Source organism: Macaca thibetana, chromosome 11 (genome assembly GCF_024542745.1).
Source record: "Macaca thibetana thibetana isolate TM-01 chromosome 11, ASM2454274v1, whole genome shotgun sequence".
Taxonomy (NCBI): Eukaryota; Metazoa; Chordata; class Mammalia; order Primates; family Cercopithecidae; genus Macaca; species Macaca thibetana.
In genome coordinates, this window is record NC_065588.1 from 93,096,832 (window position 1) to 93,114,982 (window position 18,151).

Sequence of the window (18,151 nt, forward strand, 5' to 3'; positions counted from 1 at the left end):
GGAGGCCGAGGCAGGCGGATCACCTGAGGTCGGGAGGTCAAGACCAGGCTGACCAACATGGAGAAACCCCGTTTCTAATAAAAACACAAAATTACAAAATTATCTGGGCGTGGTGACACATGACTGCAATCCCAGCTACTTGGGAGGCTGAGGCAGGAGAATCGCTTGAACCCGGGAGGAGGAGGTTGCGGTGAGCCAAGATCATGCCATTGCAGTCCAGCCTGGGCAACAAAAGTGAAACTCCATCTCAAAAAAAAAAAAAAAAAAAAAAGGGTAGGGGGGAGGAGACAGGAGGGGAGGAGAGGGGAGAAGAGAGGAGGAGAGGGGAGGAGAGGAGAATCAAAAGCCCAGAGAGGCCCAAAGCACAGAGATTCAGGGTCACACACTAGTGAGTGTACAGCTGGGATCTGAACTGAGATTCCACACTATATTTTCTCCCATATAGATCTAATTCATTCACTTTAAATGGCTTCAAATGATTAGACTCCTGTTTATATTTTAAAGTTTCCTTTTTTTAATATTGCAAACAGTACTTTGTGCAAACCTCTTGGTACACATTTATGGGTATCTGCATTTTCAGTTTTCTTAGATCTTGCCAAATTGCTTTCCAAATAGTTGCCCTCACAAGTAATGTGTGAACATTCCAATTTCTTCACATTATTACCAATATTTATTATTTTCAGATTTTGGTTTCTATCAGTTCCTAAGGGATATGAAATGGTACTTCATTTTAATTTGCCTTTTTCTAATTTTTAGTGATGCTAAAAATTTTGGTCATTTGGGTTTACTTTTCTATGAATTGCCTGTTGATATTCTTTGCCCACTTTTTCTATGAATTGCCTGTTGAAATTGTGTTGCTTGACGTTTGTTTGTTGATTGGTACAAGGTGTTTACACATATTAGAGAAGGATAATTCACATATATATATTAAATATCTTTTTCTCAGTCGGTGGTTGGTCTTTTAACTTGGTGTTTGGTGTCTGCGTGATACAAAATACTTTTAAATTGAACGTAGTATCATGTGTCAGCATTTCCTTTATGAGCTGTGCTTTTTTTCTGTTCATGATTGTTTTTCAAGGAAAGCATAGCATTGTATTACAAAAAAAAGTTTTTCACTTTCAGACAACTACCAAGTCCTCTTCCAGACTTCCTGTACATTTTTGTACCAAAATGATGATGTGTGTGACAGCACAGATGGTAGAAAAAAGACTCAGACCAAAGTGGATATTACATGGATCCTTCTACTGCGCTACTATATTCACCTTCAGAGGATTAATAATCTGAGCAAACTGCTAGGTAGGTTTTTGATATGTTAAGAGAGAACATATTTCTTTCTAATTCCTGTTTAAGTCATGTTTCTTGTTGAGAATTATAAGATACTTTGACATCTTTCTGAGTGACTGTCATCAGAAGATGAAAATTTCACGGGTTCTTAACCTGGGATACATGCATCTTTGGATAGAATAGTATTTCAATGTAATTGGTTCCTTTAGAAATTTTCTATATATTATTTCATATGTTTAAAAACATTATGATAAGGAGGCATCCAGAGGCTTTCTAAGACCACTGCCAAAGTGGTCCATGGCTCAGAGCAGTTAAGAACTAGTAATTCCAATGTGACAGTTTATGAAATGAGCAAGATGCCATTTTGGCTTTAGAGAAAGAGTGGTGCAGTAGCCAGTATGTCAAAGGGAAGAAATGCAAGACTTCAGATGGGATATTAATTCCATGGAGTTTTTTTTTTTTTTAAATTATTGGTGCTATCTAAAAAATATCCAGAAAAACTGATAAAATCTGCTTCATATCAGTCCCCCTTGTGATTGTGTGACATTGTTGTTTTATCTGTGCTCATGATGTTGGTGATCCAGTGTTGCCCATCAGTGCAAACAGTCAGACTAGATAATTTGACCCATGCCAGGGCACAGTGATGGGGAAACCAGCCGTTGAGTCACAGAGTTGCTAAGCACAGTTACCAGGAACTAACAAACCCTCTGAAAGATGTCAGGACAAAAAGGTTCATGGTGACAGGGGCTAGAGCAAGGGAAGTTCGGAGGGAAAGGACATGGACAAGAGCCAGTGCAGCCAGCCCTGGTGATCCCTTGCCCTTCAGCCACTCTGATCACCTCTGAATTCACTTGCTGGCACTTCCCACCACAAGTGCCATGTCGCACTGCTTTTCTGCCCTGGGCTTTCTTTGAAGCTACTGAGGTTTGACCAGCCTGCAGACGGGGTTTCCACAGACACAGGAGTAACCTTCAACTATTGAGGTAGGGAGCTCCTAGATAAACATACCAGCTTCTCAGTCTCTCGATGGGATAGTTCTATGTGGTTTGTCAGAAGGTCCCCAGTGGGACTGAGCCCTCACTGCCCAAGGCTGTAGCCCACTCATTTACTCGCCCTTATTGGCTCTTTTTCTTTTCTCTGTCACATTTTGTCCATTTCCTCACTTGTGCTTCTTGAAATGACTTTTCAAATAAACTGTCTACAAATTCTTACCTTAGAATCTGTTTTAGGGGGAACCCAAAAGAAAATAGGTACATGGAATATATGGCACCATAGTTAATACCTAAAACTAAGCATTAGCCTCATGTGCCTCTGAAATTTTCTTTTTTTAATATTTTTTTTAAAATTGTCACCCAGGCTGGTATGCAGTGGTGCAATCTTGGCTCACTGTAACCTTCACTTCCTGGGTTCAAGTGATTCTCCTGCCTCAGGCTCCTGAGTAGCTGGGATTACAGGCATGTGCCATCATGCCCAGCTGGTTTTCATATTTTTAGTAGAGAGAGGGTTTCACTATTTTGGCTAGGCTGGTCTCAAACTCCTGACCTCAGGTAATCCTTCCACCTCAGCCTCCCAAAGTGCCAGGATTTTAGGCATAAGCCACTGCGCCTGGCCTGAAATTTTCTTTCCTTCCATGGCAAGAAACAATTCCATTAGTGTATAAGCCCTAAAAACAGAGGAAGGTCATTGGCAGCCTTTAGTGGAGGTGGGAATATGTAAAGATAGTGGTTAGTGAGCAAATACCAACAATATTGAGATCATCCTGTTTTCTAACATTAACCTAAACTAAGGTATTTTTCTTTCTTAAGCATCTGCAACACCAGTATCTGGAATTTCTTTGCCAGATGATACACTTCTCACATCCCTTTACAACTCTGAGTTGATTTTGCGCCAGAAAGAAGTGCATTTTTTCCTTAAAAAGTTCTTACAGCTGTATTCTTCTTCCTGTATTGATGAATTTCCAAAAGAACTTCTTTGTCAACTGGAAAATCCCCCTCTTTCAGAAAAAGAATTATGTGAATCATCTGCCAAGGTAACGTGTTTTGAAATATCATATGTTTACATAAAACGTATTGGAATCATCCTTATATTTCGGAAGGAAGCACATTAGCTTCCATGCTGGCACAAAGATTTCTAGTTCCCTCACAGTTCTAGGGAAGGCTCTTTCCTGTGTTACCATGTGGATAGGCCAACCAAACATCCTGGGATTTTAGGACAGTTCACATGTCAATTGTTCAGTCTTGTTTTCATGAGTCTTTTAAAGTGCCTCAGAAGTCTCTGTATTCCTGCACAAAACAGCATCTCTCAAACGACCATTTTGCCAAGAAGTTACACAAGTTTCAGTATCATCACCCTATAAGAAAGCTAGACTGAGAGTGTCTAAATCTGTGCCCAATTTCTGTACCTTGGTTTTAAATGCGTGATAAAATTTCTTCATTGTGTTTTTGCAATCGTGAGTGTGAATAAATAATAGAGGTAACACTTTAAAATAGAAGTGCAAAGGCTTTTTATTTGGAAAAGTGTTATTAAATTGGATACACTTTCCCAAGATATGTAATATGGAAACATTTTAAGATACTGATTGTAGAGACATAGAAAGAGGAATATAAATGGAGATTTTTAAAAATGAAAGCTACTAAAGTCTTGAATAATCGTAGTTTGGATAAACTTCCAAAATGAATGTGATAAAAGATACTGAAAAAGTAAAGGATTTTATTTAAAAATAAGAATATGTATTTGAAATCTGGTATTCAGCCAACCTATGTGGAATACCTACTGTGTGCCAGAGACACTCTTAGTTGGTGGAGAAACAAGGATGGATAAAGCATAGTCCCTGTACATATAGTCTTAGTGTGGTGGTAGAGAAACAGTGACAGGGTTAAAACAGAGGAAAGTTACTTTATTTTAGAGATGTTTTTAAAGAGAAAATGGCAGGATTAATACTAGCAGAAATAACGTGAAAATTAGTACATCTTAGTTTTACTTTCAATAGGGCTGATTGGCAAAGGATAGATGAAAAAGTGAGGCTTTTTTTTTTTTTTTTTTTTTTTTTTTTGGAGACAGAGTGTCTCTCTGTTGCCCAGGCTGGAGTGCAGTGGTGTGATCTTGGCTCACTGCTACCTCTGCCTCCTGGGTTCAAGCGATTCTCCTGTCTCAGCCTCCTGAAAAAGTGAGTTATTTAAGAGACAGGTGATGAAGTTATGAAGCTTATGACACAAGAATGGAAAGGAAGAGATGGCTGTAAAACATATTTGCTTAAGTAACATTGAAAATGACAACAAAAACAGTTTTGTGACTCTTTAGACCTGGAAAGTGAAGAGGAAATGACTAGAGCCTCTTGTACTATTTGGAACTTCTGTCTGTGATCATTAGTGCATGGTGACATCATTAGCACATGCAGGGGAGGCAGGAGGATGAGCGCATTTTTCTGCTTTGTAGATACGGAATTGGAGATTCTTGTAGAAAACTCAAGTGGACATAGCATATTGTAAGCTTCCAATACATATTTGTGAAATGAATAAGTTGTACAGAATTCTTTCAAAACTAGAAAAAAATCACTGATTTATATTGAATTATCTCTACTTTGGACTTTACCATTGAACTCTTTAATTTTTATAGCTATAGATTTTCCCATGTAAGATATATTTATATTACCGTTGCCAGCTCTCCCAGAGAAGTTCCCAGAGAACTGATAATGTGGCTTGTTCCAGAATGGTGACCCTTGCTTATCTTATCCTACTAGAATATAGTAACCTTATGTTTTGGGTAGATAATTATACTTTTTTTGTTGTTGTTGTTGAGACGAAGTCTTGCTCTGTCGCCCAGGCTGGAGTACAGTTGCGCGATCTCAGCTCACTGCAAGCTCTGCCTCCCAGGTTCACGCCATTCTCCTGCCTCAGCCTCCTGAGTAGCTGGGACTACAGGCACCCACCACCACGCCTGGTGAATTTTTTGTATTTTTAGTAGAGACAGGGTTTCACCATGTTAGCTAGGATGGTCTTGATCTCCTGACCTCATGATCCACCCACCTCGGCCTCCCAAAGTGCTGGGATTACAGGCATGAGCCACCACACCTGGCCGATAATTATACATTTTTTTAAAAACATCACTCTTGAACATTTCTTCCCTACTCAAGAGAGTCAGATGACTGTTAATAAATTATAAGTTTTAAAAAGTAGTGGAAAGACCTATTAAGATATTTTTAAGAATCCAGTCAAAGAAATGATTCTCAGTTGGGGTCCTGCAGTGGCCCTCAGTGCAATGTATTGAAAGCACACTGGAAGATTTTTCAAACGACTTCCTCTCTCTTCCCAGATACTGGGATATCGTGGCATGCCCGATGCTTAGCAACCCCATTCTGTGCCCAGATTCTAAATCATTCAGGAAATAAGATAAAAGAGTAAAACAGATTGGGATTTAAAAGTGCTCATCTTTAGGAGTCATGAAGTTGATATTATAGGATGTGGTTTATATTTATTGGTGAAATGATCTTCATAGTAATGAGTACCAAAGTAGACAGATTTACTAATCTGGCCTCATATTATTGGGTCATTTCAGGCTCCTCACATGGGGACAGGCTCCTTAAAATCTGTTACATGAGGAGCAGAGAGTGTTCACTTCCTGCAAACATTTTACTCCCAGGAAGAAAGCACAGAAGTAGGCATGCCCAAAGTTCTTTTTCCCAGATTCAGCAATCGAGCAACACTCCTCCATGGGAAGGAGTGAGTGAGGAGGCGAGCAGGCCGGGAAGGTAATGTTAATGTCTGGCCCTGCACACAGAAGCGCTCAGTGGGAGCAGAATGAAATCGTTGCCATCTAACACCAGATTCAGATTCACCCCTCCTGGGAACTGAGACTGTCTTTGAGGATTACTGCCAGGTGTCACAGATACCTCAGGCATTTTGGAGTAGGAGGCAGAGGACAGGAAGACTGAGAACAATAGTTTCAATTGATCTATTCTTGTGAATATTATCTAAGAGTTCAGAAACTAATAGGTGTGATTTCTTAAATACTATTCTAAAAGGGGCTCTGCTTGAGTATTTTAGTATTAAGGGCAGTCTATCATTACCCATTTCCTAAAGATTATGCTCCAAATGTTCAAGCTTGAATACATTGTAAATACATGTGACATTTCTAATGGCAGCAGTGTTATCAAAGAGTTGTTTCACCCTGTTTGCTCTTTTTTGATATAATTAGTGTAACACTCCCCAGGATAATCAGCTCTGGAGATCACTGTCTCTTGCCTGACAGGTGCAAACCACCTCATCATGTGTTCGTTTCACTAGGGTAGACAGCTAACGAGCATAAAGCCTTTTGGATTTTTATATATATATATATATATAAACTCCAAGCTTGGCTGATTTTTATAATAACATCTTTGAACCTTTAATCACTCAGGAGGCTATTTTCAATCAAACTCGTTCCATAATTTGACACTTAAACCTACTTTCCCCCACAAAGAAGTAGCTGCCTTTCCAGAACAATCATTGCTCTGTGTTGTGCTCATCAGTTGTGTGATTCTGCATGTTGTCAAGTCTTTCGGAGCTTTGTGATGGAAAAGCAAAGGTGGCAAACAAGTTACATTAAAAATTCCCCAAAAAGAATATGATTAAAATTGTGCATAATGCTGAGTTATTCATGCTTGGACTGTATGCCTGTGACAATCAGTGTAAGGTTAAATATCTGACTAGCGTGAGCTGCTTTACTGTTTATAGGACTGTGGCAAACCAGAGTTCTCCTGGTAGGCCTGTTGTTTTATTTCTTTCAAAGAATAAAAAAAAGTAGAATAAAAGTACTCAGTGTATAATTCATCAATTAGCATATGTAATGAGTCCTCTTGGCAACTACATATTATAGTATTTGAAAGGTAATGGAAAATTAAATACCTATTTTGATATTGACTTATGTTTATAATTTATCATTATTAGACTGCTGTGCTAATAAATAATGCACATATTGAAATAAAAGGTATTTTTACTTTTCAATACTTATCTAGTTAATGAATATGAAGTATTTGCTAAAATAGTTGTCAGAACCTCTGAAAGTCACTCAGATATGAAGAAATTTAAGAAATTATTTTTGAATCAATTATTTACTTGATTTTTTTTTTTTTTTGATGAACTGCCTGACATAAAATTACTCTTAATTAAGCACTTACAAATGATTGTTTAACCCTGCTAATCTTGCTTATTGTGTATTTTGGTCATGCTTTTAGAAGCAAGGATTCTGGTTTATAATAGCCTTTTATGATTGTCTCTAGACATTTAGAAAACTTTTCACATTTAATATTACCTTTCAGTCAAAACATTTTTTCTTTTATCAGTAGACAACTTGAAAGGTCAGTGTTTTTATTTCCGTTTTTATTTTATTTTGAAGACTTACATTCACAATCATATTATATCTTGAATAGGCTCAGAAATAATGGGAAGGACAAAGCCTTATAGAAACGCCAGGCATTTCTTTCTGGCCACTGACAAACACTCCTTGGTCATCAAACTTTGACAGGCCTTAGATATCAAAAAGACTGAAATAGAGGGACCACTTCCCAGCTGCCATGCTATAATCTTGGGCATAACAAGAAGTTAATATTGAAAGTAGTTTGCACTTCATTGAAGAAGGTCCTTTTTTTTTTTTTTGAGACAGAGTCTCGCTCTGTCACCCAGGCTGGAGTGCAGTGGCGTGATACTGGCTCACTGCAACCTCAGACGGTCCTTTTTAGACTTGAAATATTGTTTTTACCATTATTATCTCTGTGGCTAGCCTGTTGTTTTGTTGATCATTAGCAACCATGCTTTGCTTTTTCAGTTACCTTAAACAACTAATTAAGTAATTTACCAAATTGGCAATTGCATTCTATACATTTATATTTCTTGAAGATTCCTCATTCAGTGACCAAAATTGCATAAAAGAAGCTGGGCCCATATTCATCACGGACCAAACTTACAAATCAGCCACATTCATTTAAGGAGAGGAGGATTTTAAATTTTCAGAGCAAGTGGATTTTAGAGGAATGGGTTTTAGACTTTGGAGCAAAATATGTCTTATTTTCCATATGGCATTGCAAAAAAAATACTATTGGAAAAACAATAGTAATTTATAACCACACCCTTAGTATATTCACCAGTGAAAAAACCAGAAACCAAATAGGTGTTCCTAGAAACAGTGGTGATGTTGAGACTGAAATGGTGGCATGGGCATTTTCCCTGCTAGATCTTCATCCTGTAAGACTTACCAGAGTGGAAGAGATTTGTTGAGTTCACTGAGTTCTGAAGCATATATATCTATATCTATCTATATATAACTATACCTATATATGTATATAGATATCTATCTATATCTATATCTATATCTATGTATATATTTTTTGAGACGAAGTCTTGCCCTGTCGCCCATTCTGGAGTGCAATGGCACGATCTCAGCTCACTGCAACCTCTGCCTCCCGGGTTCAAGCAATTCTCCTGCCTCAGCCTCCTGAGTAGCTGGGATTACAGGCGCACACCACCATGCCCGGCGAATTTTTGTATTTCTTTGGTAGAGATGAGGTTTCACCATGTTGGACAGACTGGTCTCGGACTCCTGACTGTGTGATCCACCCGCCTCTGCCTCCCAAAGTGCTGAGATTACAGGCGTGAGCCACTGCGCCTGGCCAGCATATTTTTACTGTAGGAGAATCTTCTCTGTAGTAAGCCAGGGTTAGTTTTAAGATTTACCTCTGTAAAACAAGCTGAGACAATCCCAGAATTTTTCAATATAGCCAAATAATTTGTTTTATATATGTAACAAATGTAACCAGTAATTAAACTGATGTTTTTGTTTGTTCCCTAGTTGTATCGCGATAGTTCTCTACAATCCATTTTATCTTTTAAGCCTGTTTCAAGCTCATCTTGTGTGGAAATAATGCCAATAGAAATGGTAACACAAGCTTCAAACAAAGAACTTTGCTTTCAGTGGTACATTCCTCCCTTGGATAGACCTCCCAAGGAGACAGAACCTATGGTATGTAATATAATTATAGAACTCAATCTTTCATTTAGATATAAAGCTTAACTAGGCCATTATAACTTGAAGAGTAGAGGGCATTCTCTTATCATATAGATGAGAACAGGTAGCAATATATAATCTGTATTGTCTAGTAGAATAAATTTGAAAATAACCAAGAAATCTGAGAAAGTCTGATTCAGGCTGATCATTTTTCTTTTTCCTGATCCCATAGGGAAAATTTTCAGTGTGTCACCATTATATATGATGTTTAACTTTTCTTTGGTAGTTATTTATCATGTTAAATAATTTTTTTACTGCTATTTTGCTAAGAATATTTACCATGAATATTTTACTGTATCAAGATGATTTTTATAATTTTTCTTTTTAATATTTAGTTGATTTTATAATGTCAGATCAACCTTGTGTTTCTGAGATAAACTCAAATTGATCATGATATATTTATCTTGCTGGATTCAGTTTGCTATTATTTGTATTAGATTTTTGCCTCTGTTTTCCAGAGTAATATTGGGCTAATTTTATACTATTCTTTTTAAAATTTTATTATTTTTTAATTTCAATAGGTTTTTGGGGAACAGGTGGTGGTTGGTAACATGGATAAGTTCTTTAGTAGTGATTTCTGAGATTTTGGTGCACCTATCACCCGAGCAATGTACGCTGTACCCTGCCTTACCCCTCTCCCACCCTTTCCCCTGAGCCCCCAAAGTCTATTGTATCATTCTTACACATTCGCATCCTCATAGCTTAGCTCCTATCTCATGAGTGAGAACATACGACGTTTGGTTTTCCATTCCTGAGTTACTTCACTTAGAATAATAGTCTCCAATTCCATCCAGGTTGCTGTGAATGCCATTATTTCATTCCTTTTTATGGCTCATTAGTATTCCATGGTGCGTATGTGTGCATATATGTATCACATTTTCTTTGTCCACTCACTGATTGATGGGCATTTGGGCTGATTTCATATTTCTGCAATTGTGAATTGTGCTGCTATAAATGTTTTTGTGCAAGTATTTTCTTGGTATAATGACTTTTTTTCCTCTGGGGAGATTGTCAGTAGTGGGAATGGTAGATCTACTTTTAATTATTTAGGGAATTTCCACACTGTTTTCCATAGTGGTTGTACTTGTTTACATTTCCCCCAGCAGTGTAAAAGTGTTTCCTTTTCGCCACATCCATGCCAACGTCTATTTATTTTTTGATTTTTTGATTATGGCCATTCTTGCAGGAGCAAGATGGTATTTGCATTGTGGTTTTGATTTGTGTTTTCCTGATAATTAGTGATGTTGGGCATATTTTCATGTTTGTCGGCCATTTGTATATCTTCTTTTGAGAGTTGTCTATTCATGTCCTTAGCCCACTTTTTGATGGTATTGTTTTATTTTTCTTACTAGTTTGTTTGAGTTCCTTGTAGATTCCGGATATTAGTCCTTTGTCAGATGTACAGTTTGCGAAGATTTTCTTCCACTCTGTGGGTTGTCTAATGATTATTTCTCTTGTTGTGCAGAAGCTTTTTAGTTTAATTAAGTCCCATCTGTTTATCTTTGTTTTTGTTGCATTTGCTTTTGGGTTCTTGAATATGAAGTCTTTGGCTAAGGCAGTATCTAGAAGGGTTTTTGTGATGTTATCTTCTATAATTTTTATGATATCAGGTCTTAAATCTTTGATCCATCTTGAGTTGATTTTTGTATAGGTGAGAGGTGAGGATCCAGTTTCATTCTTCTACATGTGGCTTGCCAATTATCCCAGCACCAGTTTTTGAAGAAGGTGTCCTTTCCCCACTTTATGTTTTTGTTTGCCTTGTCAAAGATCAGTTGACTATAAGTGTTTGGCTTTATTTCTGTGTTCTCTATTCTGTTCCATTGGTCTATGTGCCTATGTTTATACCAGTACCATGCCGTTTTGGTGACTATGGCCTTATAGTATAGTTTGAAGTTGGGTAATGAGATGCCTCCACATTTGTTCTTTTTGGTCAGTCTTGCTTTGGCTATGCTGGTTCTTTTTCAGTTCCATGTAAATTTTAGGATTTTCTTTTTCTACTTCTATGAAGAATGATGGTGGTATTTTCATGGGAATTGCGTTGAATTTGTAGATTGCTTTTGGCAGTATGATCATTTTTGTAATATTGATTCTACCCCTCTGTGAGCATATGTTTCCATTTGTTTTTGTCATCTATTATTTCATTCAGCAATGTTTTGTAGTTTTCCTTGTAGAGATCTTTTATCTCCTTGGTTAGGCATATTCCTTAGTAATTTTTTTTGCAGCTATTGCAAAAGGGGTTGAGCTTTTGATTTGATTCTTAGCTTGCTTGCTGTCGGTGTATAGCAGTGCTCCTGATTTGTGTACATTAATTTCATATCCTGAAACTTTACTGAATTCATTTATCAGTTCTAGGAGCTTTTTGGATGAGTCTTTAGAATTTTCTAGAGATATGATCATATCATCAGCAAACAGCAACAGTTTGACTTCCTCTTTACCAATTTGGATGCCCGTTATTTCTTTCTCTTGTCTGACTTCTCTGGCTAGGACTTTTAGTACTATGGTGAATAGAAGTGGTGAAAGTGGGCATCCTTGTTTTGTCCCTAGTTCTTAGGAGGAATGCTTTACTTTTCTCCATTCAGTATAATGTTGGCTGTGAGTTTGTTGTAGATGGCTTTTATTGCCTTAAGGTATGTCTATTCTATGCCAGTTTTGCTGAGGGTTTTAATCATAAAGGGATGCTGGATTCTGTCGAATGCTTTTTCTACATCTATTGAGATGATCATGTGATTTTTGTTTTTAATTCTGTACCCTGCCTTACCCCTCTCCCACCCTTTCCCCTGAGCCCCCAAAGTCTATTGTATCATTCTTACACATTTGCATCCTCATAGCTTAGCTCCTATCTCATGAGTGAGAACATACGACGTTTGGTTTTCCATTCCTGAGTTACTTCACTTAGAATAATAGTCTCCAATTCCATCCAGGTTGCTGTGAATGCCATTATTTCATTCCTTTTTATGGCTCATTAGTATTCCATGGTGTGTATGTGTGGTATATCACATTTATTGACTTGTGTATGTTAAACCATCCCTGAATCCCTAGGATGAAACCCACTTGACCGTGGTGGATTATCTTTTTTATGTGCTGCTGAATTTGGTTCACTAGTATTTTTTGGATGATTTTTACATTTATGTTCATTGGGGATATTGGTCTGCAGTTTTCTTTTTTTGTTAAGTCCTTTCCTGGGTTTGGTATTTGTGTGATACTGGCTTCATAGAATGATTTAGGGAGGATTCTCTTTTTATCTTTTGGAATAGTGTCAATAGGATTTGTACCACTTCTTCTTCGAATGTCTTTTTTTTTTTTTCTTTTTCGAGGCAGAGTCTCACTCAGGCTGGAGTGCACTGGCATGGTCTTAGCTCACTGCAACCTCTGCCTCCCAGGTTTAAATGATTCTTGTGCTTCAGGCTCCTGAGTAGCTGGGATTATAGGCCTGCACCACCATGACCAGCTAATTTTTGTATTTTTAGTACAGATGGGAGTTTTGCCATGTTGTCCAAGCTTGTCTTGAACTCCTGGCCTCAAGTGATTGGCCCTCCTTGGCCTCCCAAAATGCTGGGATTACAAATGTGAGCCACTGCACCCAACCAATTCTTTGAATGTCTGATAGAATTCAGCTGTGAATCCATCTGGTCCTGGACTTTTTGTTGTTGTTGTTGTTGGCAGTTTTTAAATTACCATTTCTTTCTTTCCTTTTTTTTTTTTTTGAGACAGAGTCTCACTCTTTTGCCCAGGCTGTAATGCAATGGCATACTCTCAGCTCACTGCAACCTCTGCCTCCTGGGTTCAAGTAATTCTCCTGCCTCACTCTCCCTAGTAGCTGGGACTACAGGCATGTGCCACCATGCCCGTCTAATTTTTGTACTTTTAGTAGAGACAGGGTTTCACCATGTTGACCAGACTGGTCTCAAACTCCTGGCCTCAAGTGATCCACCTGCCTCGGCCTCCCAAAGTGCTGGGATTACAGGGGTGAGCCACCACACCCGGCCCTTTAATTACCATTTCAGTCTTACTGCTTGTTATTGGTCTGTTCAGAGTTTCTGTTTCTTCCTGGTTTAATCTAGGAGGGCTGTATATTTCCAGGAATTTATCCATCTCCTCTAGGTTTTCTAGTTTGTGTGCATAAAAGTGTTCATAGTAGCCTTGAATGATCTTTTGTATTTGTGTGGAATTGGTTGTAATATCTCTCATTTTGTTTCTAATTGAGCTTGTTGGGATCTTCTCTCCTTTTCTTGGTTAATCTCACTAATGGTCTATCAGTTTTATTTATCTTTTCAAAGAACCAGCTTTTTGTTTCATTTATCTTTCGTACTTTTTTTTCCAGTTTCATTTAGTTCTGTTCTGATCTTCGTTATTCTTTTCTTCTGATGGATTTGGGTTTGGTTTTGTGCTCTTTCAGACTTCTTGATGTAGGCATTTAATGCTATGAACTTTCCTCTTAGCACCACTTTTGCTGTATCACAGTTTTGGTAGGTTGTGTCACTATTGTCATTCAGTTCAAAGAATTTCTTAATTTCCATCTTTCATTGTTGACCCAATGATCATTCAGGAGCAGATTATTTAATTTCCATGTATTTGCATTCTGAGGGTTCCCTTCGGAGTTGATTTCCAACTTTATTCCACTCTAGTCTGAGATAGTACATGATATAATTTTGATTTTATTAAAGTTATTGAGATTTGTTTTGTGGCCTATCATATGGTCTATCATGGAGAATGTTTCATGTGCTGATGAATAGAGTATATATTTTACAGTTGTTGGGTAGAATGTTCTGTAAGTATCTGTTAAGTCTATTTGTTCCAGGGTATTGTTTAAATCCATTGTTTCTTTGTTGACTTTCTGTCTTGATGACCTGTCTAGTGCTGTCTGTGGAGTATTGAAGCTATTATTGTGTTGCTGTCTATCTCATTTCTTTGGTCTAGTAGCAATTGTTTTATACATTTGAGTGCTCCAGTGTTAGGTACATATATATTTAGGATTGTGATATTTTCCTGTTGAACAAGGCCTTTTATCATTATATAATGTCCCTCTTTGTCTTTTTTAACTACTGTTGCTTTAAAGTTTGTTTTGTCTGACATAAGAATAGCTATTCCTGCTCACTTTTTGTGTCAATTTGCATAGAATATCTTTTTCCACCCTTTTACCTTAAGCTTATGTGTTAGGTGAGTCTCTTGAAGACAGCAGATACTTGGTTGGTGAATTCTCATCCATTTTCCCATTCTATATCTTTTCAGTGGAGCATTTAGGCCATATAAGTATTATATTAGTTAGTATTGAGTTGTGAGGTACTATTCTATTCATCATGCTATTTGTTGCCTGAATACCTTGGTTTTTTCCCATCGTATTATTGTTTTATAGGTCCTGTGAGATTTATACTTTGAGGAGGTTCTATCTTGGTGTATTTTGAGGATTTGTTTCAAGATTTAGAGCTCCTTTTAGCAGTTCTTATAGTGCTGGCTTGGTAGTGGCAAATTCTCTCTGCATTTGTTTGTCTGGAAGAGAGTGTATATTTCCTTCATTTATGAAACTTAGTTTCACAGGGTACAAAATTCTTGGCTAATAATTGTTTTGTTTAAGGAGGCTAAAGATAGGACCCCAATCCTTTCTAGCTTGGTAGGTTTTCTGCTGAGAAATCTGCTGTTAATCTGGTAGGTTTTTCTTTATAGGTTATCTGATGCTTTTGTGTCACAGCTCTTAAGGTTCTTTCCTTCATCTTGACTTTAGCTAACCTGATGACTATGTGCTTAGATGATGATACTTTTGCAATGAATTTCCGTGGTGTTCTTTGAACTTCTTGTATTTGGATGTCTAGATCTCTAGTAAGGCCAATGACATTTTCCTTGATAGTTTCCTCAAATAAGTTTTCCAAACTTTTAGATTTCTCTTCTTTCTCTGGAATATTAATTATTCTTAGGTTTCATTGTTTAACATAATCCCAAACTTCTTGGAGATGTTGTTCTTTTTTTGTTTTTATTTTTGTCTTTGTTGGATTGGGTTAATTTGAAAGCCTTGTCTTTGAGCTCTGAAGTTCTTTCTTATACTTGTTCAATTCTGTTGTTGAGACTTTCCATTGTATTTTGTATTTCCTCAAGTGTGCCCTTCATTTCCAGGCTTTGTCATTGTTTTTTATTTATGCTATCTATTTCTCTGAATATTTTTCCATTCATATCCTGTAACCTTTAAAACATTTCTTTAAATTGGTATTTACCTTTCTGTGGTGCCTCCTTGAGTAGCTTAATAATCAACCTTCTTAATTCTTTTTCTGGCAATTCAGAAATTTCTTCTTGGTTTGGATCCATTGCTGGTGAGCTAGAGTGATCTTTTGAGGGTGTTAAAGAACCTTGTTTTGTCATATTACCAGAATTGTTTTTCTGGTTTCTTCTCATTTGGGTAGACTGTGTCAGAGGGAAGATCTGGGACTCAGGGGCTTCTGTTCAGATTATTTTGTCCCATGGAGTGCTCCCTTGATGTGGTGTTCTCCCTCTTCCCTTAGGGATGGAGCTTCCTGAGAGCTGAACTGCAGTGATTGTTATTTCTCTTCTGGGTCTAGCCACCCATTGAAGCTGCCAAGCTCTGGGCTGCTACAGAGGAGTGTCTGCAAAGAGTCCTGTAACATGATTCGTTTTCTGGTCTCTCAGCCATGGATACCAGCACTTGCTCTGGTGGAGGTAGTAGGGAAGTGAAGTGGATTCTGTGAAGGTCCTTGGTTGTATTTTTGTTTAGTGCACAGGTTTTGTGTTGATTGGCCTCCAGCCAGGAGGTGGTGCTTTCAAGAGAGCATCAGCTGTGATAGTATAGGTAAGACACAAGGTTGCCCTAGGGTTGTCTGGGATAAGTATTTGGGTTTCTCAGGTGGTGGATGGGGCCATAGAGCTCTGAAGAGATTATGTCCTTTGTCTTTGGCTACCAGAGCAGTATAGAAAAACCATTAGGTGGGGGCAGAGTTAGGCGTGTCTAAGCCTAGACTCTCCTTGGGCAGGGCTTGCTGTGGCTGCTGTGGCTGCTGTGGCTGCTGTGGGAGATGATGGTGTGGTTCTCAGGTGGATAGAGTAACATTCTCAGGGAGATTATGGCTGCCTCTGCTGCATTATACAGGTTGTCAGGGAAGTGGGGGAAAGTTGGCAGTGACAGGCCTCACCCAGCTCCCACATGGCCCAAAAGGCCAGTCTCATTCCCACCGTGCCCTCCCAACAGCACTGAGTTTATTTCTAGGCAGCTAGTGAGCAGGGCTGAGAACATGCCCTAGACTATAAGCCTCCCTGCTGAGAAAAAAAGCAGGGCTTTCAGGTTTTGAGCCCCCCTACCTGCCTGGCTGCCGTGCTTGTATCTGCACTCCCCATTTGCCCCCTCCTCCAGATTCTGTCCAGGAAACTTTATATTTGGTTGAAATTGTTACAAAGTTCATCTGGAAGTTTCCTTATCCCTGTAGTCTTTCCCCAATTCCACTGACAGCCCTCCCCAAGGATCCCTGTGAGATCAAGTAAGAAATGTCTTCCCTGGGGACTGAGAGTGCCCACAGGGCTCTTTCTGCTGCTTCCTCCACCCTATATTTTGCTTGGCTCTCTAAATTTGTCTCAGCTCCAGGTAAGGTCAAATCCTTCTCCTGTGATATGAACTCTCAGATACCCCAGTAAGGATGTTTGAGGGTGGACATTCCCCCTTTCACACATTGGGCACTCACAGTTTTGGCTATCTTATGGAGTCTGCAGCAGCAAGCCACCCACTTCCTTCAAAGGTTCTGTGGATTCTCTCAATTCCTGGTATGTTCCTGTGTTAGTTCTTGGAGCAAAAGTTAATGATGTGAGTCTCCACAGGTCGCTCTGTCCATTCAAGTGGAAACTGCAAGTTCGGCCTATCTCTTATCTGCCATTCTTTCTCATTATGCTTTTATACTATTCTTGTTAGATGTTTTTCGTATCACGATTTTGCTAGAATCATAAAATGAATTGATAAATATATTGTATTTTACTATTTTCTGTAAAGTTTGTGTAAATTTGGAGTACCTTTTTTTACTTGATTGTTAGAACTCATCCATAAAGCCATTGGAACCTAATATTTTCTTTCTGATAAATAGTGATATCATTCTTAATAGTTTTATGCAGTCTTTAACCAACAGTACTAGTGTACTGGTTTTCAGAGTTGGTGTCAGTTCTGATTGAGCCAGTATTTTCTCTGATAGTTTGTGCCTATGTTAAACCAAGTTTTAAATATTCTATCATTTTTGTTTATAAGACATTTTGGGTTGTCTGTTTCTTCTGAGTCAATTTTTAGTTGATATTTCTAGGAATTTGACCATTTTATTTAAAATTTCTCTCATATTTTAAGTCTATCTAATGTATTCGTAATGATGTACCCTTTTTCATTTCTTATATTAGTTGTGCATTCACCTCTTTTTCTTGAAGTTTTTAATTAGCTAGTTTTCGTTAATATATGTTTTTCTACTTTTTTGTGTTATTTTCCTAGCTGCTGACTTATTGCAATAGATGTTTATTTCAGTATTCAGCTTTTGCTTACCTAATATATGCATTTTGAAGCTATGAATTTATCTCTAAACATTGTTTTGGCTGCATCACACAAGTTTTTTATTATACTGTTGACATCATCATCATTCAGTTAAAAATAGTTTTGCAAAATTTTCATTACGATTTCTCCTTTGGCTCATGGGCTATTTTGACATGTGTTTCTAAAATTCCAAACTATGTGGAGCTTTTCTAGTTATCTTTTGTTATCTATTCCCAGGTTGTGTTGTTTTGTGGTAATAAAAAATTCTTAGTGTGATTGCTATTTGTTGAAACTTGATTTTTTTTTCACCAGGAAAGTGTTAATTGTATAAGT

At 37.9% G+C, this 18,151-nt stretch overlaps 1 protein-coding gene across 2 annotated transcripts in view; it reads left to right on the plus strand.

The window, feature by feature from the left end:
* The window catches only part of CFAP54 (cilia and flagella associated protein 54), a 382,780-nt gene that overhangs the window by 272,798 nt on the left and 91,831 nt on the right, over window positions 1–18,151 (plus strand). For both annotated transcript variants that reach the window (XM_050749308.1, XM_050749309.1), the window contains 3 exons: window positions 1,123–1,296; window positions 3,090–3,313; window positions 9,106–9,276. In XM_050749308.1, coding sequence (XP_050605265.1) covers window positions 1,123–1,296; window positions 3,090–3,313; window positions 9,106–9,276 — 569 coding nt within the window. The remainder of the gene's footprint in view (window positions 1–1,122; window positions 1,297–3,089; window positions 3,314–9,105; window positions 9,277–18,151) is intronic.